This window comes from Vipera berus, assembly GCF_964194415.1.
Source record: "Vipera berus genome assembly, chromosome: 5".
NCBI lineage: Eukaryota > Metazoa > Chordata > Lepidosauria > Squamata > Viperidae > Vipera > Vipera berus.
The window spans coordinates 70,307,174-70,332,416 of NC_138207.1; the positions used below are offsets into that span (position 1 = coordinate 70,307,174).

At 35.7% G+C, this 25,243-nt stretch overlaps 1 protein-coding gene across 1 annotated transcript in view; it reads left to right on the forward strand.

Moving 5' to 3' along the window:
• The window catches only part of INPP5A (inositol polyphosphate-5-phosphatase A), a 322,080-nt gene that overhangs the window by 242,971 nt on the left and 53,866 nt on the right, over window positions 1–25,243 (forward strand). Inside the window, exons 10-11 of the mRNA XM_081329302.1 lie at window positions 20,420–20,515; window positions 22,874–22,948. Coding sequence (XP_081185428.1) covers window positions 20,420–20,515; window positions 22,874–22,948 — 171 coding nt within the window. The remainder of the gene's footprint in view (window positions 1–20,419; window positions 20,516–22,873; window positions 22,949–25,243) is intronic.

The following is a 25,243-nucleotide window of genomic DNA, read 5'->3' on the forward strand; positions in this document are numbered from 1 at the left end:
TGGCAAAACTCACTTAACAATGTCTTGCTTAGCAACAGAAATCTGATCTTGTTCTTCAGCTTTTTTTCTTTCATCTGTTCTAGCTTCCGTGCATCTAATCTCAGCTTGCTGATCTTATTTTCCAGCCTGATCTTTCATTTTGTGGTGCATGGCTTGCCTTTTTTTTCTCCTTTGTGGATTTTGCATCCTAGATAACACAATTATAAATGATACATGCAGTGATGGGATTCAAATATGTGAACAACCGGTTCTCTATGTGGATGCCGCTTCCGGAAGTCTGTTCTGGGCCTGGGCAACAAAAAATTAGCTACTAGTTCTGCCGAACTGGTGCGAACTGGCTGAATCCCACCACTGGATAATATGATGATATACAGCTGTGATATCTACATTAATTGGCTTGTTTCTCGCAATGAGTTGGTGCTTATATTTGATACTGCAAGATTGGCATCTTTTAATGCCAGTGCTGTTTCTTTGGAACAATCTTCTGCTGTTCTAAATGCTCAGTTATTTTTTATTTCAATTCTTCGACTTCTTTAGTTAGAGGGCTTTGTTCTTTCTGAGGCAGGGGAGAGGTTGCTTGGTTTCCAAATGAAAACAATTCTATAGCTGTGCTACTTTCCTCTACTGCCATCTCCCCCTTGTTTGCCTTTACAGTCTGAGTTACTTCTGGAAAAGCTTTGATTTCTTTGCTCTGGGTAGACCTTTGTAGCTCTTCCAATTCCCAAGTATTCTGTGAATACTTTATTTCGTATTATAAATCGATGCTGATCTGCTAGCCTCTGTTCTGTTATTTCTGATTCTAAATGTTGCTCTTTCCAGAACTGGTGCATTCGTTTCAAGTAGCCTCTTCTTGTTGGACTTGATTTGTAACAACAGGTCATTATTTCTTTGTTTTCAATCTTTGTATATATCTTTCCTTCCAGTAATTCTGCAGCTGCTGCCCCTTGTTGCTCAGCCCACAGTCCTGAGTTCTATAGCCCATTTTTCACCAGATGTCCAGGAATTCAGCAGTCCTTGTTTTCCCTGGTGACAAATGAGCCGGTATGGGTTACTGAAATTGACGTCTCACCATTTATTTTTTTAAGGCAAAAACACCGTGATTCCTCTGATGAAACCTGTCCGGTATGGTTGAACCACTGGCATAGCTCTCATCTTCTGCAAAGCGCACAAGCCCCACAAGCACATCAAGATAGTGACTCATTGGGGGCCAATTAATATTATTATCACATTGACAATGGGGGGGAAATCTAATGAAACCTCTGCAATATACAGTACTGCCATATTTTGTACTGCAGTAGTTAACATTCACAAATATCTGATAACAGGATTAACAATATCTCATTTTATATGGCTTTTTAAAATTTTAAGTTAATATTTACAACTACTTCCACTTTCTTTTCTGATTTTTTTAGCCTGAAATTCCCATATCTTTCATTGTTTAGGTGGATTGGGGGCTCACAGGAATTCTGCTCTGGCAGCTATTTTCAGGTCTTTTTGATTACCTAATTACTTGTCCAGGTGTAATTTTCACATCCTTGAATTAGATGTTCCTAAGCAAGTGAACTACACTTTCTGAGGCTTTGCTGCAATTTGATTTTTTTAAAAAAATAAAATGATGAATAGCTAAAATAATATTTAGGCAGATGTTTGTGTAAAGTAAGTTATAGATATTATTTCTGTACATATCTTAAACTTAAAGAATCAAATAAAAAATTCATAAAGTGTCCTTCAAAGGAAGAAGACAAAACAAAAGATGTTCATAAATCCTGTTTGCTACAACAAATCCACCCAAGTTAGTTAGTTAGTTATTCATTCATTCATTTATAAAATTTATTGGCCGCCCATCTTACCATAGGGTAACTCTGGATGGCTTACAGCCATAAAAATGTGTCTATAAGTTACCATATTCCTTACTGTTACGTGTAACTATTATTCAACATTTTCAAAAACCAAATGAAAATACAGGAAAATACAGTATGTCTGAACCTATATATTTTAGAAATCAGTTGTGAAACCAATTCATATAATAGCTTTAAGGATTATGGAAGTACACCAAGATTTCTCACTTACCAGACTAATTAAAGTTAGCATATAAGTGGCAGATAGAAGGCTTTTTCAACAAGTTTTGATTAGGAGAGTTTGGGAGAGAGATTTCCATTTTCCATATAGTTGCGAATATTTCTTTTCCCCCACAAAATTAGTTTTCCTTGAGAATTGCTCCACAAACAAAATAGCTATTAATTCTGGTTTTCAAAGAGAAAAGTTTTTTCCCTGTTGTTATTGTTAAGCATGCAAGCTCCATAAATGTTTTTTTTTAAACTATGTAAATGTGAAAGAGTTCAAATGAGGGCTACTATTACCAGAGTTTAAATTATGCATCTGCCTTTGTACTAATTTTTCAAGGATTTTCCCCTTCTTTAATGAATACATGAATTTTGTGCACTGAAGCATGATGCTCAGCCTTTTGGATAGCGGGCTATGCAGGAAAAAAAAGGAAGAGAAGTTTAATCACAAAAGAAGAAACTTCACATGGCAAAGCAATTCCCCATTTTGCTTCATTTGTAAATGGTGCATATCGCCTTTTGTGAAACAAAACCTCCAGCTCAATTCATAATGGGGCATATCGTAGAGTCTTCACATAGCCCCCTTTTTTTGTTCAGCCCAAAATAATGGGCATGAGAAGCCAAAGAAACCATAATTCCAACCCAACCTTAAATCTTTTCTCAATCAAAATTCTCTGACCGTGACATTTTCTGCGAGTGCTCTTAAGCCGCTTTTCAGAATAATTTTGGTTCCTGTTTCAGGACTAAACAGAGAAGTTTCAGTAAATGGCAATGCTTGTGAAAGTGGATGCAACTGTTAGCCAGTGATTTCATAATATATGTTGGATAGAGGACACCAAGCCTGGGAAATGCCTGGAGATAGCAAGGGAATCCCTGTCTTGGAATTCATTGTGCAGTGCATATATGGTGGTTTGTTTGTTTGTTTTCTGGTTGCCTTGTTTTTTCCTTCTAATTTTGAAATGGGGAAAGAAGATGTGTGACTGAAGTTCACAGAGGCAACTTATTTTTATTTTGAAAGATTCAGCCGTTGAAAACAGCTCCACTTAGTCTTTTATACTACACACTTCAACCTTTGAATTCAACCTTCCCCCATTTTCCCCCTTTCAGCCGGTTCAGGATTGGGTCCTACAAACATCTGTGTCTAAAAATCAGGTTCAGGCTGTTTCTTTGCTCTCCAATTCTGCTTTTGTTTCCATAGAGCATTGTTTCCAATTTCATGCTATCAGAGGAGCTGCATGTTTGCTTGCGTGAAGTTGTCAGAAAGATAAAAGCCTAGGAGCAGGGTCAGATTTAGAGGGATGGGCATGAAAAATTGGTAAACAGTATCTTGGAGCCCACCCACCACCAGAACATTGCTTGGAGAAATATAGAAATAGAGATAGATAGCAGTATGTTTATACACTGCATGTGTTATGGTGAATTTAGAAAATTTCTAACAAGGATAGATTTCCTAAATTCTTGGCTGAGTCTCTAGTATGTAGGAACTTTCTAAGATATCTTTATGACTATACTGCTAAGAGCCAAGCGAGGTTTAATAATGTGGCATCTATAACAGAAAGGTCTCTTAATAGGAAAATTCAGTCTGTAATGTAAGAAAAGAGCTGTGCAGCCAGAAAGGCTGGCACTGATCAATTAACAGTTCAAGCTACTGTTTTTTTCCAAAAAGTAATCATAATGTGGTGTTTCATTTGAATAGCAGATTAAATGAAAATAAATCTAGCTAAAATCTATTATTGAGAACCAGCATAATGAAGTGATTGAGGTACTCAGATGAAACTGATAAGACCCAGGCTTTTTTTACTTGAACATGAAATGGATGACTTTGGTCAAAAACTATATCTCAGCCCAATCTATTTCCCAGGGCTTTTCTTTAAATGGGGATAAAGTAAGGGGAGAACTACTTGGTTAGACTACTGTAAAACCCTGTATTTGAGGCTGTCCTTAAAGAATATCAGAATCCATGATTAGTTCAAAATGCAGTGGTTCACACATTTTCTGACTCCCAGAATTGGGAGCGTATGACACTGGTTTTGCACTAATTGGTTTCTGAGTCAATTTAAGGTGCTGGTTTTAACTTATTAAGTTTGGCCCCTGGATAGTCACAGATCATTTACTCTGGCAGTATTGGTGCACCATTAGATCTACCTTAGAGATACAAGTACATTTTTTTAAAAAAAATCTCCCTTTTTACAACTCTGTAGTCTCTCCAAATCCCTCACTTAAATGAGATTTGGCAGGCTGAAGGAAGGAGCCAATAATATGAAATAGACACCTTCTGGATTAAAAAAAATACTTCTGAAAACTAAGTTGTTTCAGAGAGTCTTCCCTGGTTTGGTGTTACCATCTTTATTTTTTTTCCTTCTTTATTGTATTACCGTGTCTTTTGTTTAAAGTTTCTTATTGTTCCTACTGTTTTTCCCCAAAAGTGAAACCTGGTATACTGTATTTCATTCTGATTTTATGCAAAGCTATGTGCAGCTATGTCCCCAAACTGTAAGCCAGCAAGCAAGCAACTGTTCTCTGAATGTATCTCTGAAGTCACAAGCAACTGTTCTGAACCTTTAGAAAATGTAAGCTGGCTAGAGTTATTCCTTTAGGGAATTTTCTACTGGGAAAAAATGAAATAGAGCTGCAACACTTGTGAAGGTCTTTAGCAGACAGAATCTTAAATTAGCAATTTCAGTACCATATTATAAGGTTACATAGCCTAGTGGCCAGGATTTCTAGAAATTACTATAGGTCTCATGTTGAGAGAAAGAGAGAGCATGTAGTGGTTAAAAATACTGGACTAGAAGCTGAGGAGACCATATGTTCTACTGTTACTTTATGTACCGAAGCCAATTGGTGATTTTTGACCAGTCAATTTCTCTTGGTCCTAGAAAGAAGGTAATGGCAGACCATTTCCAAAAATGTGGCCATAATGTATATGTAAGTGTTTCTGTGTGTTTGTCTCTCTGTGTGCATAGTTTCTCTGTGTGTGTAAACACACACAAACACACATAGTCAAGGCAGTAATACCAGCCACACCTGTTCTGATTTATTGCTGGACTGAATTAAACTTACATTATAGAGAATCCTAGGCATTTGCCTAGAGAGACACAAGGAGTAGAGACAGAGCATAAGGTGAAAGTATGCTATAGGTTTAAATGGTAGTCAGCCACGCAGCCATGTATGTATTAAGGTAGCCACTAGATGGCAACAAAGAGATTATATGTTTTATTATTTATTTATCAAATTTAGAGACAACCCATCTCCCTCAGAGTGTGAACCCTGTCTTAACTCTTTGCTGCACCTAGTGGTCAACTGGGTTTGGTAGTCTTGTTACTGATGCAAACTGCTGGAACCATCCCATATCCTAAAGACCATCTTAAGCTACCACTACTGCTATTCTTCCCCAAGAGCTTGTTAATTGAAAAATGCTGTTGTGATGGAGGGCACCATCCAGTGGTGGGATTCAACCAGTTCACACCAGATCAGCAGAACTGGTAGTTAATTTTTTGTTGCTCAGGCCTAGGATAGATTTCTGGAAGCAGCATCCACACAGAGAACCGGTTGTTCACATATTTGAATCCCACCACTGGCACCATCTATATGTTTTGCCTTGCAGGTAACAGAGCCTGACCTACAGTTCTGTTTGTGTCATACATTCATTCATGAATTCATTCATTTAAGGCTGGAAATACAGTAATACTACTATAATTTGAGTGACAAATTTAGGTGAAATCTTCACTGTATATGGTAAGATTTATATTTTACAGCCCTAATGTGGTAGCCCAAAATGTAGCCATAGATATATGCACATCTATAAACCTATATACAAAACTCTGTAGAATAAAATAATTAAAATAATTGGCAATGATCCAGATGACATTGTATGTCAAAGGCCTAAAAAGATAACTACTCTTTACTCATGACTGGCCCGTAAAAATTAAGAATTTTTTCTTGGCTTTGGCACCACTTTATTATTATTTATATGTTATGTTACATGGGGATGTTTAATGATTCCCACTCATAAAACGTGAAGTAGGAGATTAACTGAAAATACAATTCAACATGCTTATGAATATACCCATCTCACATGTTTAGAAATCTTATTCTAAATACTTAACAAGATCCTAAAGCAATCTTACAATATTGTTACAAGAAAGCTGTCTAATTAGCACAAGCCAACCTGAATTTAGCTAAGTGCCCTTCCAATTCAGTCCTGATGGGGCTCAGGAATGACTCAGCTTTCCATCCTTCCGAGGTCGGTAAAATGATGACCCAAATTGTTGGGGGCAATAAGCTGACTCTGTAAACTGCTTAGAGAGGCTGTAAAGTACTATGAAACAGTCTATAAGTCTAAATACTATTGCTATTGCTATCTTTTCAGCCAGCCTGGGGAAAAATTTAGGGTTCATTTTCTTTACTGTAAGTAAGGATGGTGCAGATAGCAGTAGAATTCAAAAAAGTTTAATAACTATTTTATTTTGAGCAAGAAAACAAAGAAAAGATTGAGTAATGTTGGAATATGCTTGTTAGTTACTGATATAGAAGTACCATTTGAAATAGAGACAGAAAGCAGGAATGGTTGGAAGTGGTCAAATATCTAATAAGCAATATCTATATTTTTCCTTCATATCTCTGCATTTTGCAATACTTATCTCTTGCTAAGCCAGATTATTACTGTTAACCCTATTCATTTTGGCTCTACATCCTGTTTGAGAGAATCTTGTGTGTCACACAAGAAAAGCAGGTGGCTTCTTAATCAGAGAAATAATGTAGGGACTGCTTTCCCATCTTACAGCTGTCTCACTACAGTGTAGTTTCTTTGGTCCTGTTCCTCAGGATGATGGTGGAGCACTATCAATTTCCAAAGCTCACTGTTTCCTATTGGTGTCATGATGTTAGTAGAATTTGTTCTCTCTTAGTATCTTCTTTTTGTTCCTAGCATGCACTTCCTTTTCCAACAACTGATCCAAAATATTCTGGGAATCTCTCTCCTTTCTCTAACAATTGTTTTCTTACATTTTATTTTCTCTCTAAATCAATTTTCAGTTGATCAGTGCCAGACCTGTAGAATGTATTGTTTATTCTCTTTCATTTTATTGGGAAAGCAAACTCAGCCTAAGCCAAGGTGTTTTATCTTCTTCGCCTCTCTTTTTCACTGGTTCTTAGCATCCAATAAAACCCATTCCTTCCTTCCTTTGTAGGATATTCTATTTCAAACATTTTATTGAGATGTGTTATGCCAAACACTTTTGCTGATATAGTCTGCTGGCAGCAGATAGTCCTCACTTAGCAGTCATAATTACGACTGGCAACTGGGTCACTAAGTGTTGCAGTTGCTAAGCAAAAAAATCCCATAACTATCATAGCATCCCGATAAGCAAAGTTAATAGAGAGGACGGAAGTAAATTTTTACTTCTGCCTTCTCTATTAACTTTGGTTATTGTAAAGCAGTGCAAAGTGCCTGAATGGCAATCGTACGACTGCGGGATGCTGTGATGGTTATAAATATCATGCCATAAATATGAGGATTTATCACAAAGCTATTATTTTAGACCATAACAGTCAATAAATAAGGCAGTCGATAAGCAAAGACTTACCTCTATGCCCTTCACAGAAGATCCGCACACAGAATAAACACTGTATCATGCTTGTTAATTTTAGCTATGCTTTCATAGAAATTACTGGGGGGAAATCTCTACCGATGCAAAGTTCTTCATATTTTATATTTGTACTTTCCTCTACTAAGAAGGTGCTTTACTTTAGGATGGAGAGAGAGCCATGTAACAGCTGGTTTTTATATTTTCAGAAAAAGAGGTTCAGTTATGATGTGGTTCCTTATCTTGGCACCTGGTAGAATAAGTAAAACGATCAGAGCATCTGGATGAGTTTAATTTGAATGTCTGCATACATATCCCCAAATCATCTAACAACTGCAGCTGAGTGTAGAATTCATGTTTTCATATCAACGATATTATTTTTCTTCTCTGCCTTTCATGTTTTGGACTTCATTTACTATTGATTGATCAACAGTTTTAAAGAAATTAGAACGTTGTGTGCTATTTGGTGACTTTTTTGAAGCCATATGAAAATATGGAATGCATATATGTGCACATATCTAGAAAACATTGCTGGACATATTCCAGATAAGCAAATATAGGTGCTTAAAGGAATATGTAGATACATGTACATTATCCCTTCACATGCTGCAGTGAAACACTAGCATAACACTAATGGACAGTATAAAATTTTACCATGAAAAATATAAACGTTTCCCTTCTCATAAGGGAAAGAGGAGGCTGGAAGCTGACTAACCTAATATCTCGTTATTCTCTTTTGTTTCATGGCTATCTTTATTTTAGCAATGTGTGTTATTAACTTAATTTGGGCTTTATACATTCATGTTTTGTTTTGATGATTGAATGCTTTAGGGGGAGAAATTAAAGCCCATCTTAAAACCCACTACAGTACCTTTTATCCTTTGGAGAAAGTAAATGCAGAAAAGAAGTTTTAGAGTCCTGACTCCTCACAAATTGTTGGGGTGGTGGCAAAGCTTTCTGTATGTTAAACAGTCTTGTGGACATCTGGCATGATTGGTTTTAATCTGCTAGCTAAAAAGTCAGGATTAAATCTTGCTTTACACCCCTTTGTATTGCAGTCAGTAAAGTGACAGAGCTGGCCTGAAACAATGACACTACTTATTCCACCCAATATGCCATGTGGTAGATCACCCCTTTTTTTCAGCACCACTTCTCCACAAAGACAATGAAGCATCTGGTGGGCTTTTCCTGTCTCCAAAGTGGGATGGTTTATGTTTTGTTTTGGTTTTTGGTTTTTTTGGTCAGTAATTTCACTCAGCTGATCTACTTAGTCCTCCCCTGAGGCTACTTTTTGAGACTGGGTGTGCCAAGCCCAGTGGTATGAGGTCAAGAGGCCAAAGTGATGAATTTTTATGTGCCTGTTCCTTGTGTTTCTGCTCAGTCATGATTCTTTGCGCGCTGTGCTTCTTCTGAAAAGGAGCCACTGGGCAATTTGTCCTCCTGGCCCAGAGAGAATGGGGAATCAGATGAGTTAAAACTTCATGTATAACTTTAAATAGAGGAACACACCAAAGTGCTTTTACAGTGGAACAAAATGCTTCTGTCAGTGCAGACTACTGGAGATGCCCTCAGATCTGTGACTCCTTGGCATCTGAGCAAATGACAAATGCATGAAATAGTTCTTGAAAATACACTATACTAATCGGAAAGACTAGTAGTTCATGAGGGCCTATTGTTAAAAGTGACACTCTGATATCTTGAAGGGATTATTTTTAGTTGTTCTGTTCTATTCAGTTGATGCTAAGAGTATCTGAATTTCTTTTCCTTTCCTGCTCTCGTTGCTGAAATGATTTTACATTATGATTGTCTATATAAAAATGACATATTTTAATTAAATTATGCTTCTGTGTTTCAGACATTTAGGAAATTATTCTGGAATTGAAGCCTCATACTAATATTATGACAGTTATCTGGTGGATCAGAAATGAGTGTAACAGACTTAAACGTTGGCATATAAATGTAGATGGTCATACAGATCATAATATAGAAGTTATCTAGGAATTACAGGGAATATATAGATACAGAGGGAAACAGTAAGCATAATCTTATTAAATTAAAATTACATCTTTACTCTGAAGAGGTTGTTTTGCCGAATTGTCTCCAAGATAAACAGCCAGCTATAAGTATCAGTGTAGGATCTATTTTTCATGTTACTTCAAATAAAATGTCCTATAAGTGCATACTGTACACACTTTCATAATTCCAATTACTGAGACCACAAAGAAAGAAAGAAAAACAAGTTGGCTCCTTCCAACTAACTACTTCCATCATTGAAGTCATCAGAGGGAAAAGGACCAGCAGAGTTGTAAGATTGCACCAAGCTACTGACTTAATGGCAAACAAGACATCACGTTAGGCTGGCCAACCCCTTTTTGCCTGGATCACATGAGTAATCAGAGTGCTTTATATCTTCCTGAGCACTATTACCACCCAAGAATGTGACCACTTTTACTGTTATAGCATTTGCTGTTGAAAATAATGCTGCCTTTAGAATACTCCAGGGACCTAAGCCTTATTTTCATGTGAATATTCTTCATACTAAAAAGAAACAACTACAGTAGCAGTGGTCTTTGCCTTCTCTTTTCATATCTCGTCTAGTATTTTAAAAAGGGGGTTGCTAGAGTTCTTCTCTTTTTATTTTTAAATGCCAGGGGGAGGCATGGAAGTTGGAGAGGAGAAGTTGCTCCTATATATGTACAAATACAGCCTGTTTTTAATACAGTACCTCCTGCTGAGGTAATATTCCCTTGCTTCACCTGAACTGATTAATATTTGTCCCAAATACTGTCCTAGTTTTGGGATGGAATAGTATTACATTTGTAATCACACAGCTAAATGTGATTACCAAATTAACCACTTTTAGTTAACTCAAAGTTATTCTTGAACATTACCTGCCTTTTTATTGCTTTATTTTAGTATTCCAAATATACTGAGGATAAGCACAGTATTGACATTTTCAGCTGCCCTTTGCAAAGTTGAAAACCTGAGGGTAAACTATCAGAAAATCAAGCTATTGATTTAAGCTATAAAAAAAATCACATCTAGGAAGAGAATAGAAACAAGTATGTGTTTCTAATTAATTACCTTGGTATTTGTTTAAAAGCCTCTTTATCATGAGCTTCAAGTATTTTGGCAATTATGCTTTTAAGAATGTGATCCTTAAAGTGTTCTAGGTAGAGAGAGGCTGTTTTGTACTAACAACTTGTAAATTGTTTGAAGCAAAAGTGATCTCTCTCTACAATATCTGCCTTCTGGAAACTTATAATATTATGCTGAAAGCTATACTATTAAACTGTCTCTTGGCTAACCCCAGCCATCTTAGAGATGAAATTTTTCTTGAAGGGTTCCTGTGACTAAAGTTGTTAGATGCTAGGGCCTGATGGCACGCTCTGTTAAAAGCTGATTTTTCCCCGCTGTCCCAGTGATTTGTGTAAATTCTGGTTTTAAAATGTCAGAGAGATTCTATACTTTCTGGCTTTCTCCCAAACTTTTTCTTTCTAATTTTTGATCATTCTAAAAGACGTATTAGATAATGCATTTTGACACTGATTAACAAGCTGATCATCATTCAGCCCATATAAGATCAGGGGGAAATAAAAATAGCAGTATTTCTTCAATAGTGCATTTTTTTAACCATTATTGGTCATTCTCTTTATTTGGAAAATGCCGTAATATCCTTCTGGGAAATTTGCAACATATGTTTCATAACGTTTCATTATTTATTTTACAGAGACCCTAACCCATTGAAGAATTTTGGGCAGGGAGCTCATTCTATCTGCCATGAATAAACTGAGTTAGAATAGTGATTGTTTTCACATAGATTTCAATCTGATATCATTCTCATAGAGGTGATAAAATGGTATCTGGGCTGTAACACTTCAGATACAATTGAAACCTCATGTAACAAAACATTCATACATGGCATATAGAGGAGAAAACTAGATTAGATTTCTCTTTCAAAACATTTTTTCTGTGCAAATAATTTGGCTGGGTGGGGGAATATGGATGTTATTTATTCAGCAGTTTAAAGTAAAACAAACTAGATTCAAGTTTATCTTTCCACAAATATCAGTGGACTGTGTACATTCAGACATTATGATAAATCATAACTGGTGCAAAAATCTGGTTAACCTCTGAACTGAGTGCTTATCATTTTTTATCTGGCATTATCAAAGGATGATTGGAAATATTTATTTCTAATTTTAGCTTGACCCAAAACAGGCTTTTTTGTTACTTAAACTTTATAGAACAAAGTCAGGATGGTAAACCAAATTTTGAAGTTATTTTCTTCAACTACTATTCACAGTAAGTTTATTATAATAAATAGTTATAAACTATTATAATTAATAGTTTATTATAATAAATAATAAATAATTCAGATTTGGGAGTAAAAAATAACTGCAAGAAGTTGAAAACAAATGTAAAAACGTGGGGTTTACAAGTAAGAGCTGAACTACAGAATAAAGGTAGTCCTCGACGTACGACCACAATTGAGCCCAAAACGTCTGTTACTAAGCGAAACAATTGTTAAGTGAGTTTTCCCCCATTTTACGACCTTTCTTGCCATAGTTAAGTGAACCACTTAATCACTGCAGTTATAAAATTAGTAACATGGTTATTAAGCGAATCTGGCTTCTCCCTTGACTTTGCTTGTCAGAAGGTCGCAAAAGGGGATCACGTGATCCCGGGACACTGCAGCCGTCATAAATTTGCCAAGCATCTGAATTTTGATCATGTGACTGTGTGCTGCAATGGTTGTAAATGTGAAAAACTATCATAAGTCACTTTTTTCAGTGCTGCTGTAACTTTGAACGGTCACTAGGTGTATGGTTGTAAGTTGAGGACTACCTGTATTAGAAGGAGAAGGGTGTATGTTTTGATGCAAGTAATGTTATCCTACATATTAATAGCAGGTGCACATGTTAGTACTGCCTACACCTCCATCAGCATACCCTTCAACATGTCCTTTGATTTATTCTTAATGTAGAGTTTTGAGTAGAGTATTTATACAAAACTAGGGGAAGTCTTCGAGCATGTTTGTACATCATGACAAGCCAGGCACATTAAATATCAGAAAACAGGACTCTTCCTGCGTAGTTGATCCTATCTTTGGGCCACAAAACCTGAAAATATGAGTCTATGTTGCAAGGTATTCACAGGATATAGTCAAAAGAGTGAGCATACTTGTGTGGTTGAAGCTCCATTTGTTTTTTAGGTTAGTTGTAGGAAAAACTCAAACCATGCCATCATTTATTTATTTTATTTATTTTTATTTTTATTCCATTTATATCCCGCCCTTCTCCAAAGACTCAGGGCGGCTTTACAAACTTAGCAGTACATCATGGCCACCTTCTTGACTTTTTTTTAACCCTACCCTGTGGACATCTCTCGCTTTGTTGCTTATTGTTTTATATGACATCCTTTCAACTCTCATGAATAAACAAATGACATGATTGACTTTTAGAGCTGGGCAAAAAATAAATACTCGTACCTCTTGTTATTCCTAATGTAAAATAAAAACAGTGGTAGTACAGTTGCATAAAAGAAAACCCTTTCATTGGAAATAAAAATATAAAATCATTATATTTAACATGAGAAGTATCAATTTATTTAGTTTTGGTTTATTGCAGCCCTTCATCCTATGCAAATAGGATGTTATAAATTGAATCAATATGCTCATAATCTTTTTACTTTGTACTCATACTCCTCCAAAATGCAGGGAAGTACACTGCTACAAACTTTATGTTCAAAGAAGTGCAGAAGTAATATCAACCCATTGCTTCTTGTAGGTAGTAGCAAGAGCGCTAGCTATCAGTTCAGCATAAAGGGCTCTAAGAAAATGACTGGCTATATTTTTCTGTTTCCAATTATTATTATTATTTATTAAATTTGTATACCGCCCTTCTCCCGAGGGACTCAGGGCGGTGAACAGGGCACATATAAATAGAAAATACAAAAATTAAAAAAGAATTAAATAATCGCCCGAATAAAACAATAACAATATAAAAACCCATTAAAAACCCTAGCATCCCCCATCAGGCCAGGCCAGCTTGTTCAAATAAATGGGTCTTCAGACCGCGTCGGAAGGAGCGAAGGTCCGGTGCCATCCGGAGCTCGACCGGCAGCTGGTTCCATAAAGCCGGAGCGCCCACAGAGAAGGCCCTCCCCCTGGGGGCCACCAGCCGACATTCTCTGACCGGAGGCACCCTGAGGAGGCCCTCTCTGTGGGAACGCACAGGGCGGAGGGAAGTTGACGCCGGATATAGGTGATTGAAATGTAATTTCAGAATAGGAAGGTAACTTAAAATCCAGCTGTTCATTCACTATTACTACTGTCCATAAACTGTTTTAAAGTAGACATTTTATCTCAATTTGTATTTTCCATTTTAATCTTCTAATGTCCAACTTTCTTGATAAGTGCTTTTAATTTGTCACTATGTTGCAAAATGTTGTTGTTGTCACTTTGCAGTAAGAATGTTCAGCTTATCAAAAATGCCACTTAAATATATTAACTATATATTGAAACCACAATTGATGAAATGTGTACTCTATAGTGCCATTCCTCAGTTTAATTCTGATAAAAGTTCATTTCAAAGTTTGAAACATGACAAAACATTTCCTTGAGACAGCCTATTTGACTCAGGTAAAACATAAAAAAGTATATGACACTCATCACCTCATAAAACTTTCACAAAAGACTTTTCTTTACAGGCCTGATTTTTGTATAGTTTACAATATTTATACACAGAATTTTCTCCAATGAAGGGTTGAAATCTTCCCAATGAACTGTTTGCTTATTAATCTCTTATTGTGTCCAAACCCCAATAAGGATTCTTGACATATCAAAAGCTTGAAGTTGTTTGTGATAATCAGTTTGTTCCATCAGTACATATTCCCACACAATTAGACAATTTTAAAAGATTTGCATTCATATAATTTTCAGTAATATCAAAAAGATCCATAGCTTTACACATCCCTAATTTCATTCCAGAAAGGCACATTCTCATTTATTTTACTCTTAACCAACAGATCTAACATGTTATTAAATAAGTATCCTTAGCATTATCCATCATCTCTATCTAAATGACAAATTGTTTCTTAGCTTTTCAATTAGTCATTTAGACCTCTGTTTTATCTGTGATGCATAAAATATTGTAATTAGACACATGGATACTTAGAACTGTTTCACACGAGATTCCCTTAACACAGATGCAACCAGATCAATAACAGCTGGAAGAATGAAACTTTTTCCAGTTGTCTGGAGAATCTTTATCAATTCTGAATGGAAGAAACAAGACATGATTTTGAAAGGATGCTCATATATTTATCTAAACTTGTATTTTGTTTTGTTTTTCATTTCATCTCTTTTCTTAATTAAAAATAAGGTTTGTTAGGTGAGTCTGAATAATTTATTTCCTCATTTTTTTATGTTTTCAAACTTTTTTTCTGATACATAATTCACTAATGACATTAAACCAATAACAAAAACCAAATATCTCCATTACATTTTCTTGATTGATTTAGGGTGACTTTTAACAAAGCTAGTGGAAGATTATATTACTCATTAACCTGTGGGTAACATTATACATATATTGAAAAATAAGAGACAATGTATGGCATCATTTTAGGGAAAAGTATATGTTTCTTGTATTGAAATAACACTGTTCTGATTCTTATAATTTTTAGTCTAGCAGCAGCAAGATTTGTTTGGTTCTAATACATTCAGTTGCTAACATATTCAGTATACTTTTTAATATTTTTCCATCTTTATTTAGGTATGTAAAATTAAGAATCATTTTGCATATAATAAAAGGCATATAGATATAAACCAGAGGTAAAAATTTCTCCAACTGACCAAAAGGGAAAGGCAACTATTTTAATTTATTTAGCCTTCACAGGAAGACTTGGAACAATCCTCAGCTCCCCATTCTGTTCTCTAACGACATCTAAGTACAAGTATCTCAAATAAAGCAGTCCATTTTTTCTTCGTAACATTTTTATTAAATTATGGAATGAAATACAAAAATATGAATGCAAATCGTAGGACACAATGGGGAGGGAAAAGAGGAAGAAAAGTGAAGGGGAGAAGGGAAACAGAAAAGGCATTGACTTCCACCTTCCTCTGTTGCAGCAAAATAAAGCATTAACATCGAATCTTTTTACTTTTTGCTTTTCCATAATAGTATAAACTAGCCATTTCTATAACAACAAATCAAACTGCTAAGCTTGTAAGCCGCCCTGAGTCTTCGGAGAAGGGCGGGATATAAATGGAATTAAAATTTAAAAAATAAATAAATCTAATCAGTAAAATTCAAAATCAAAGTTTCATTTTTTTTCCCCACCTCAAGCACAAAATCCAGAAGCAGTCTCCAAGTAGAAACAAAAGTACTTATATTCTTTTCTTTAATCAAAACGGTCAATTTAGCCATCTCTGCCAGCTTCTGTAGCCATTCGTCCATAGTGGGAATCTAAATGTCCTTCCATTTTTGTGCATACAAGAACCTTGCTGCCATCGACATATATAAGATCAAAGTTCCACATTTTTTCCCCTCAAGTCTTTTTCCATTAAGCCCCAAAGAAAAGTTTCTGGTTTCATCTATCTTTGCTTTAAGAATTTTCTGTATTAGAATATGAATGCTATTCCAATATTTCTTTGCTTTATCACATGTCCACCATAAATGATAAAGAAATGTCCTTTCTTTACACTTACATTTCTAACATTCCTTTGAAATACCTTTATACATTCTAAATAACTTACCTGGTGTTAAATACCAACGGTACATCATCTTACAAAAATTTTCTTTTAAATTATAATTTAATGTGAATTTTAAGCTTTTCCTCCACATATTCTCCCCTTGTTTTAGCATCAGATATCCAAAGTTCCTTGCCCACTGAATCCTACAATGTTTTCCCATGTTCACTTTCTAAATTGAGTTTCAATAGCATTTTATAAACCTTAGCAATAATGTGTTCAGCACTACCACACAGTAAGGTTTCCAATTCATTTTTAACAAAGTCAAACCCATAACTTTTTTTCTAGTTTGAATCTTTCTTTCAGTTGCTGATATGTAAACCAATGACAAACATAGCCCTCTGATTCTAAGTCTTCCTTCGACTTAAGGGTAGGGTCACCAGAATTGAAAAGTATTATTTTACCATAAGTCCACCAGTCTGGCTTCGTCACCATTTCTTTTCTAAAAAAAAGCTTCCTGGGGGGGACACCCAAAGAGGCAACCCTCAAATAAAGCAGTCCTGTACACATTTTTTTGTTTTTAGCGTCCTTCATTTCTTTGAATTTCCCTTAAGAAAAATTAGCATTTGTATACTGCTCTGGATAAGGATCAGTCTTGTACTCTGTGAAGTGCAATGCCCATCGATGTGCATTATACAGAACTAATTCTTCCTTCAAAATCTCAGAGCAGTTTACCATATTCCCAAGAGTCTCTTTCAGGCACTTTTCATGTTCACAAGTGTTCAGCTTCAAGAATGATACAATATGGATAGCTCTTGAGTCATCTCTTGGTTAATAATCTCATAGTCTCAGAATCTATACTATTTTCTTGCCATGGTGGATTGTGGGGGGGCGGGTTCCCCCTTAAATGGTTCAAATGCACTTTTCTTGGGAAAAAGCTTTTTATGCTGGTGATTTATTATTGAATATTTTGGGAAACAATCTATTTCCCATTTCAAATAGGATTAAATGGCTTGTTCTTTGGTAACTCCTTAGTTTCTGTAGACCTTATCAAAAGTGAACACTTTAAACTAATCTGAATAATATGTATGCTATGGTGTAATTTGGATAAAACATAATTGCTGTGTTATAATTTTTATTTTTTTAAAATTAGTGAGACACTGCATTATTCCCACTGCCACAAAGAAATAGTTTTGTTCAGTGTTTCAGCCACTTCTTCATTTCTACCTCTCAAGTACAACTATTTCACATACTGTTTCCCTGTATCATTTAAACATATTCGGCTAAATGATGAGACATTTTAAGTCTTGTTTCCCTATATTTCTTTTCTGTTTTTTTCTAACCTGTATTTGATATATTTAAGACCAGACCAGCGCACTTTTTAGCAACACACTTTTGACTGTGCATTTCTAACTGTATGTTCCTAACAAATGAAGTATGTCAGTTATTGCATTCGGCAGTTTTTAGTTATAAAGAATAAGAATAATATATAATAATGTATCTTATTTCACATTGTAATTTTCTATTTGGTCATCCGTATATTTTTCACATATTATTAGGAAAGGCGATTTTCTTCAATCAAGCAAGAAAACCCCAGAATTTTATTCTGATTTTGTCTCATTATTTTAAGCATCTTTCATAGATGTAACTTGCAATAAGAATGAAAAGGGCAGCGTGATTTCATAGCATTTTAATTTTCTCCCATTCTTAAATACCACCACCAACAACAAAAAACAACAAAAATCCCTTCATAAGCAAGCAGGCTTTCCTTTTTTAAAAAAAGAAAATCACAAGTTTCTGAAAGTTTCTGCTTGGGTGACTACGACTTTGTAGAAAAGAGGTAGGCTGGGGAGGAGGAATGTTCCAGATTGTATAAGAAATGAACCTTTGCTTAATCACTTTTTGCTTGTGAATAAGATAAATGTTTGTCTCCGTGCAATTGTAGCGCCTTCTTTTTAGCGGTCGAGAGAATATCAGATTTTTTTACACTTCCATATTATGATGATTATGGTTCCTTAGGAACAGACCTGAACTTGTAAGAGCTATGAAACAGATTGGTGGGTCTTTGGGCGAAAGTGCAGAGGGGGGGAATGTTCCCAAGCAGATGCCTTTAAAAGACAGAAATCATGAATTTCTTGAATTGCAGCCACTCTAGGGGTGGCTACAATGTCTTTTTGACAGTGAGAGTAATTCTGCCTTGTCCTTTCGAGCCGCTCTTCGGCCCATTCATTCCAGAAAGCTGCTTAAGCGCACTTAAGCGCATTAGCATTTGGATGCTTGGGGACCATATTGACCCTCATTTGGAAGGTTTAAATGAGTGAAAGATGGAGCGATTTGTTAGGGCTTTAGAAAACCAGCTTTTAGAGAGCGGTGGGTTTTCCGCTTTGGTTTGTTTGGTTGCTTGTTCTAATCTGGCGCACTGTTTAAAGGCGACCAGACTGATTTGTGACACATGAGTCCAAAAGGCTATTTGGGGGGGGGGGGCTTGACCTGATTAGCTAATTTGTGCTTTGAATTTCAATGGTTGGTATCTGAAGGAGAGGCACTTTGGGAATGGCTTGTTGGTGGATGACCTCACAGTTAATGGCACACAGGCACAGATGGCAAAATGTTAATTACTCGTCAAAAGAGACAGAATGGGACCCAAATCAGATTGTGAAGATAAGTGGAAAAAGTGATTAGTTGTGGGTTAAATGAAAGAAAGTAAAAAAAAAACAGTGGTTGCTCCCAAAGTCTTATTGTGCCAACTTTTCTCTTGCTTCTCTGCTGGGCAAGGAATACTTGGAGTTAGGACAACTTCCGTTTGGGGGTGTGTGTGAAAGCCCTAATAAGCAGGCATATACATAGAATGAAGGCTACTGCTAAGCTTGTAAGCCGCCCTGAGTCTTCGGAGAAGGGCGGGATATAAATGCAATTAAAATAAAATAAAATAAAATAAAATAAATAAACTTCCGGTGCTCTCAGTAGCTATTCTAACAGTGTTATGGTTTCTAGGCAAAAAAACCCAAAAAATCTGAAGGGAGTTTTGAAAGAAAGAAGACGTTTAGCCAGATTGTCCTGTTGGTGCTCCGTAAAGCAAAATAAAAATAATAACAGAAGTGAAATATCTTTCTTTGTCTCTGATTCTTGATGTATTATCAAAGTGAGAAACTCCATGGGTCTGGCACACTTCTAGTCATATAAATAGAAATAGGTTTTTGAGGATATCATCAAAATTAAATGGATTATACATAGAAAATCCCAGAGACAAATTTTAGTATCTCAAGGAACACATGAATGGGAAATTAGAGAACCATACCCAGGCAGAGGAGATAAATAGTTTGAAGAATCAAGCAGTTTCTCTAAGCGTTATTAGGAAAAAAAAGAGTAAAAAGAGCAATTTACTCCTTGTTAGAACAAAGTTTATTAAGCATTATTTCAAAGTGTTTCTTAAGTCAAATTAACAAATATTTAGCATTTCTACTGTCCAAATCCAAGAAGAGTCCAGTAAACCTCAAAACATTATATAATTTTAAAATGTCTAAACTTCCAGGGCATTAGGAGTTTTTGCATGGCGCTGCAGAAAAGTTGAAAAGCTGTGCCAGTAGGCTCCTGCTGTTGGATTAACATGACATAATATAGTGGTCTCACTTAAGGATTCTGCTCGTAGTACAAAAAGAGATAGCAAGCTTCTGTCTTACGGATCTGTTTCTCTTTCTGGAAACACAAACCATTGGAAAATAAAAAATACAAAAGTAGAAGAATAGTCCTCATACAAACTTCACAACATTTTCATTTAATTTTTAAGAAAAAAATAGAAGTAAATCAATTCATATATGGGGCTCAACAATTTTATACTCTCCACAACAAATCCTTGAATTTTCAAACTGCTGTCCGGTTTTGAGGAAGAACAAAGTAGACTAAAGAATGGTATTCTTCGTATTAATAATTGAGGAAAAATTAAAAGTATATGCTTACCTATTTATGTTTTAATTTTTTTGACCAAAGTGTTTAACCTCTTCAATAATCTTCGTCATAGTTTTTGACAAACTTATTTATTTCTCCCCTATCCCACTTGCTTTTTTTTTTTTAAACAGACACTTTGTGCAAAGGCTACAATGCAGACTATCCGGGCTGCTGACACTAATGAAGTAGTCAAACTAATATTCCGTGAATCTGATAATGACCGAAAGGTATGTAACCAAATGCAATTCTTGTCACTGAAGCAAATGCAAACACAACTAAGCAATCCACCCCTCTCGTTCAAAATTTCAAGAACAAAATCTTTCTTTGCTTCAGTGGAGGGGACTTAATTCAAAATATTAACTTACTGAAATGTGCATTCAGTTGTGATCTCAGTGGGTTATGTGAGATCTGCACTTGTAGTGTAATTGCACTTACCCATTACTGAGCGTACCATGGTAAACCTTCAAAGAAGTGTGCACTATTTCTTGCAACTGTTCCTCTGGGTAGCTAGAATGATATGTGCCAATGAGAAAGGAAAAATGTTCATGGATATTGGAGAGGAAAGCAAAGGTGTGCCTTAAGCTACCTAAAACCGAGAGCAAACAAAGAAGAAAACTCTGTGTGCCAATTCTCAGTGACAGAGCATAACTCGATATTTTCTTTCTGTATGTTGCAGGAAATATGCTGCAAGCAAAACTATATACTTTTTAAAAAGAAAGATTGAGAGAGAATCCCACTTGGGAAACAACATAATTTCTCAAAATAGATGTCTTTCAGAGAAAATCTGTCACTCGTTCAAGCTACGGGCAGTGTTACCATTTCATTGCTGTGCAATTAAAATAACATGCATATTAATCTCCTACACCAGTGTTCCCACAGCAGCTTTTTTTCTAATCTAGTAAATGTGATTTCTTAAAAATAATGTCACTTTTTTAAAAACAGTTTAACTCATAAGTCCTAGGTCTTTCTGAACTAATAATCTTTGACTGTGCTCTACTGTAATTCGTGATGAAGATTTTTCACATATTTGATATTTGACTGCCCTCCATACATAAAATTTTGTCCACGTAGAGAGTGTGATTTGGGGAGATGGGTTTCAGCACAGCTTGGATCAATGCCTAAGATTTGCATGTTTTATGAAATATGTGCAGCAGGAATGAGATTAACCTGTACCTTTTGAAAGACCACTTTTCAAATCGGTTTTCTTAATTCGTATTTAAAAATATTTGCAATCCTCTTTTAGGGAAGCCCTATAAATGTCAGTCACAAAGTGGTAGAACATAGTGACACAGAACAGCTTCAGTTAACAAAGGAGTAAAAGAAGGCTGCAAACTCCTCCATTATTTATTTAACTTATATATTGAACATATATTAAAGAAAGCTGGCTTGGAAGAAGATGAATATGGTTTTAAAACTGGAAGAAGAAACATCAATAGCCAAAAACCAACCTTAGAATTGACAGTGATGACATGAAAGACACAGATAGCTTCTGCCATCATCAATAGTAAAGGAAGAAGTAGTCAGGAAATAGGCCACAGGTTAGCCCTTAATACAGAAACTATGAAGACCCTGGAAAAGATATTTAGATACTGTAAGGTGTCAGCATCTTCAAATAAGTATAATGTAAGCTGTGGTGTTCCCTATGATACTCTACAGAAGCAAATGTTGGACTTTAAAAAAGCAGGATAAGAAGAATATTTATGCTTTTGTATATTGATGTTGAAAAAGACTCTTAAAAATTTGGTTCATGGATAACAATATTGTATCTAAAGAAGTGATTTCCAATCTTTTTTGCAGCAGTTACAAACATAGAAATTAATATCTCCACCTTGCCATATTGCTGGTCATGGTTCATTCTTCCCATAGCTAAACCTTTTTAATCAATACGTTCTAAAATAAACAGTTCATTTTTATCTATTTTCAACAAAAAAAAATCCATAAAGCCTTTCCCAGACTTCTAGAAAAATAGCTGGAGAGAACTCTTGAGAATTCAGTGGACAGCCAAGAAAACAACCAATGGATCATTGAACAAATTAACCCAGATTTATCACTTGAAGCACAATGATCAAACTCAAATTATAGTCCTCCAGGCATATTAGATGAAGACCTATCTCTCTGCAGAAGAGCTGGGAAATGTAGAAGGAAATTGAAGAAAAGCAGCAAGATAGATAGACTTTGTTACAGTGGAGATGAAGACCTGAAAGACCAGTTAGAAACAGATCATCATGGAGAAAATCTATCTCTGTGGTCACTAAGAGTTGACACTAACTTAATGGGACATATTCAGTCAATCAGTTAATTCTTACAGTAATCTTGGTATTATAAACATCAATGTTTCTCTTATTTACAGGAAATAGGATGTGAAAAATAACCACAAATCTTTTAAAGCAATATATGCAGCCTGTTTAAGATTCTATACAATTCTTTTTCTTTAAGTCAGAAAAGGATCTAATTAAATGGAGAAAGTAATAAAAATTTAAAAATAAAATTGCAAAGGTTTACTTATAATGATTATGTAGAATTTCATTGGGGATTGTTTGTTATGTTTTAGTTTTTTAAGCTCTGCTTCATTTTTTTTCCTCCAGGTTATGCTACAGTTAGAAAAGAAACTCTTTGACTATTTTAATCAAGATGTTTTTAGAGATAACAATGGCACTGCGGTGAGTTTCCAGTTGTAAAATTACATTTTATAAATATAACCCTTGCTCTTAAGATACCTGGTGCTCCAAGAAATGCAATTGAAAAATGTTCATATCCTGTTTATTCTTAGCATGACAATATTTTATTTAATGAGGACTACTTTTATTAGTGTAGTTTACAAAATATGACATCAAGGCAGTGCACCTTGCAATATATTAAAATGCAAACCACAATATGTTAAAATGCAAATTAAACTCTTTTAAACTGCTGGATTACATAATTGTGTACAATTTTTTTTCCTCAGTTTCACTTTTTAGGTGTCTTAAGTTCTAAAGATCTTGATTTCAGTGACAAAAGTGTATAATACATAGGTAGAATAGCAATAGTCTGAATTACAGATAATTCAGGAATTTGGGCCCAGGCAAAAATGCAAAATATGTAAGTCTTTTGTCATACTTGAAACATTTCTATTTTTAAAACTCTATATATTCCTTAAAATGTGATCTTTTTCCAGGTCACTTTTGAGTAGTTTAAAGGCACAGCTGCTGAATTCTTTTTTTTTCCTAAGACTTAATAAAATATTTTTAGTTTTAATGTCAGAACTGTCTTGAACTTCCTTGATGGAGGATCCCTGTTGCTATTACCCGACTTGTTTCTACTAAAATTGAATCCACAGACTTCTTCCAACATCTCAGTTGAAACCACTAGGCTCTTTGGTTCACTTGGCTTTGAAAAAAAAAATCTGGGTTCTCTTAAATTAAAAAAAATGAACCAGTAGCTTACAAACTGGTAAGCAGGAAGCAAAATTCCAGACTCCAGCATAATTTGCACTTACCACTTAGGTTCCAAAGGTAAAGGTAAAGGTTCCCCTGCACATGTGTGCTATTCGTTTCCAACTCTAGGGACTGGTGCTCATCTCAGTTTCAAAGCTGAAGAGCCAGCACTTGTCCGAGGACGTCTCCGTGGTCATGTGGCCGGCATGACTAGACGCCAAAGGCGAACAGAACGCTGTTACCTTCCCACCGTAGTGGTCCCTATTTTTGTACTTGCATTTTTATGTGCTTTCGAACTGCTAGGTTAGCAGAAGCTGGGACGAGTAACAGGCGCTCACTCTGTTACAAAGTATTCTTTAAAAAAATAGTGGATACATCCAACCACTGAAAATGGGCCCTCTTGCCCAGAAAAAAAGTAAAACTGAAGCTAGTAAGCTGAGGACAGTCAAGAGCATTCTGGAGAGTTATAGAATGTGGTAAGAAGCAATCTTTCCGCTTTGATTTCTGATAGACTGGTGTTTTTTGACTCATTCATCATTTTGCAATTGTGCCCACGTTATACTCTAAAAAATTTAAATGTACTTGATCTGCCAGGCCAGTGACCTTGGGTCAAGGCTCTGAAGGGCATTCAGAAAAGGCTGAAATTGTTTTTTTATCGTGCCTTTTCTATACTGTATATTCTACAAGATTGTGTAGCCAAACTGAGACTGGATATATTAGTCCATCATGTGGTATTGTTTATGGAAACAGAGAATTGTTTTTGTATTTTCATTTGCTAGGAGAGTCTTTTATCATCTTCTACTGATGCAGCCACTACAAGGCTTTTTTTAAGAAACCTGATGTGAAAGTTATTCTTAATACTCTGGTTATATTTCTGCAGAGCTACGTTTAGGAAGTGCTTTGACTGTTTTAGCAGTACACAATCAGGAATACTCTGTTTGGAGGGAGATGATTACCTGGTTACCAGTATATTTATAGATGAACTCACAATGCTGATTATTTGTTTTAAAGCCATAAATTGTAGCTAAAATGAATACATAGTTCATAGTTACATTCTTTTCTGTTTGATCCTTTGCCTCACAAAACTTTTAACATTCTAATACAATTTGAAATTGTATTAGAACAGAACAGAATAACAGAGCTGGAAAGGACTTGGAGGTATTCAGTGTAGTTCAGCACCCTGAAGCAGGAAACCCTATACCAGGGCACACCAATGCCTATCCATGGACTGGCACAGGGCCGCAGTATGGCAGAAACCAGGCCGCACAAACAAGCGAAGCCCCATCTGTGGGATGCAGGAAGAACCAAAACTCCACCCCCTCTGGTCTGCGGAAAAATTTCTCTCCACCGAACTGGTCCCTGGTGCCCAAAATGTTAGGGGCCACTGCCTTATACCATTTCAGAAAAATGGTTGTCCAATCTCTTCTTAAAAACCTCAGTGTTGGAGCACCCACAAATTTTGGAGGCAAATCATTCCACTGATTAATTGTTCTAACTGGCAAGAAGCTTCTCCTTAATTCTAGGTTGGTTCTCTCCTTGATT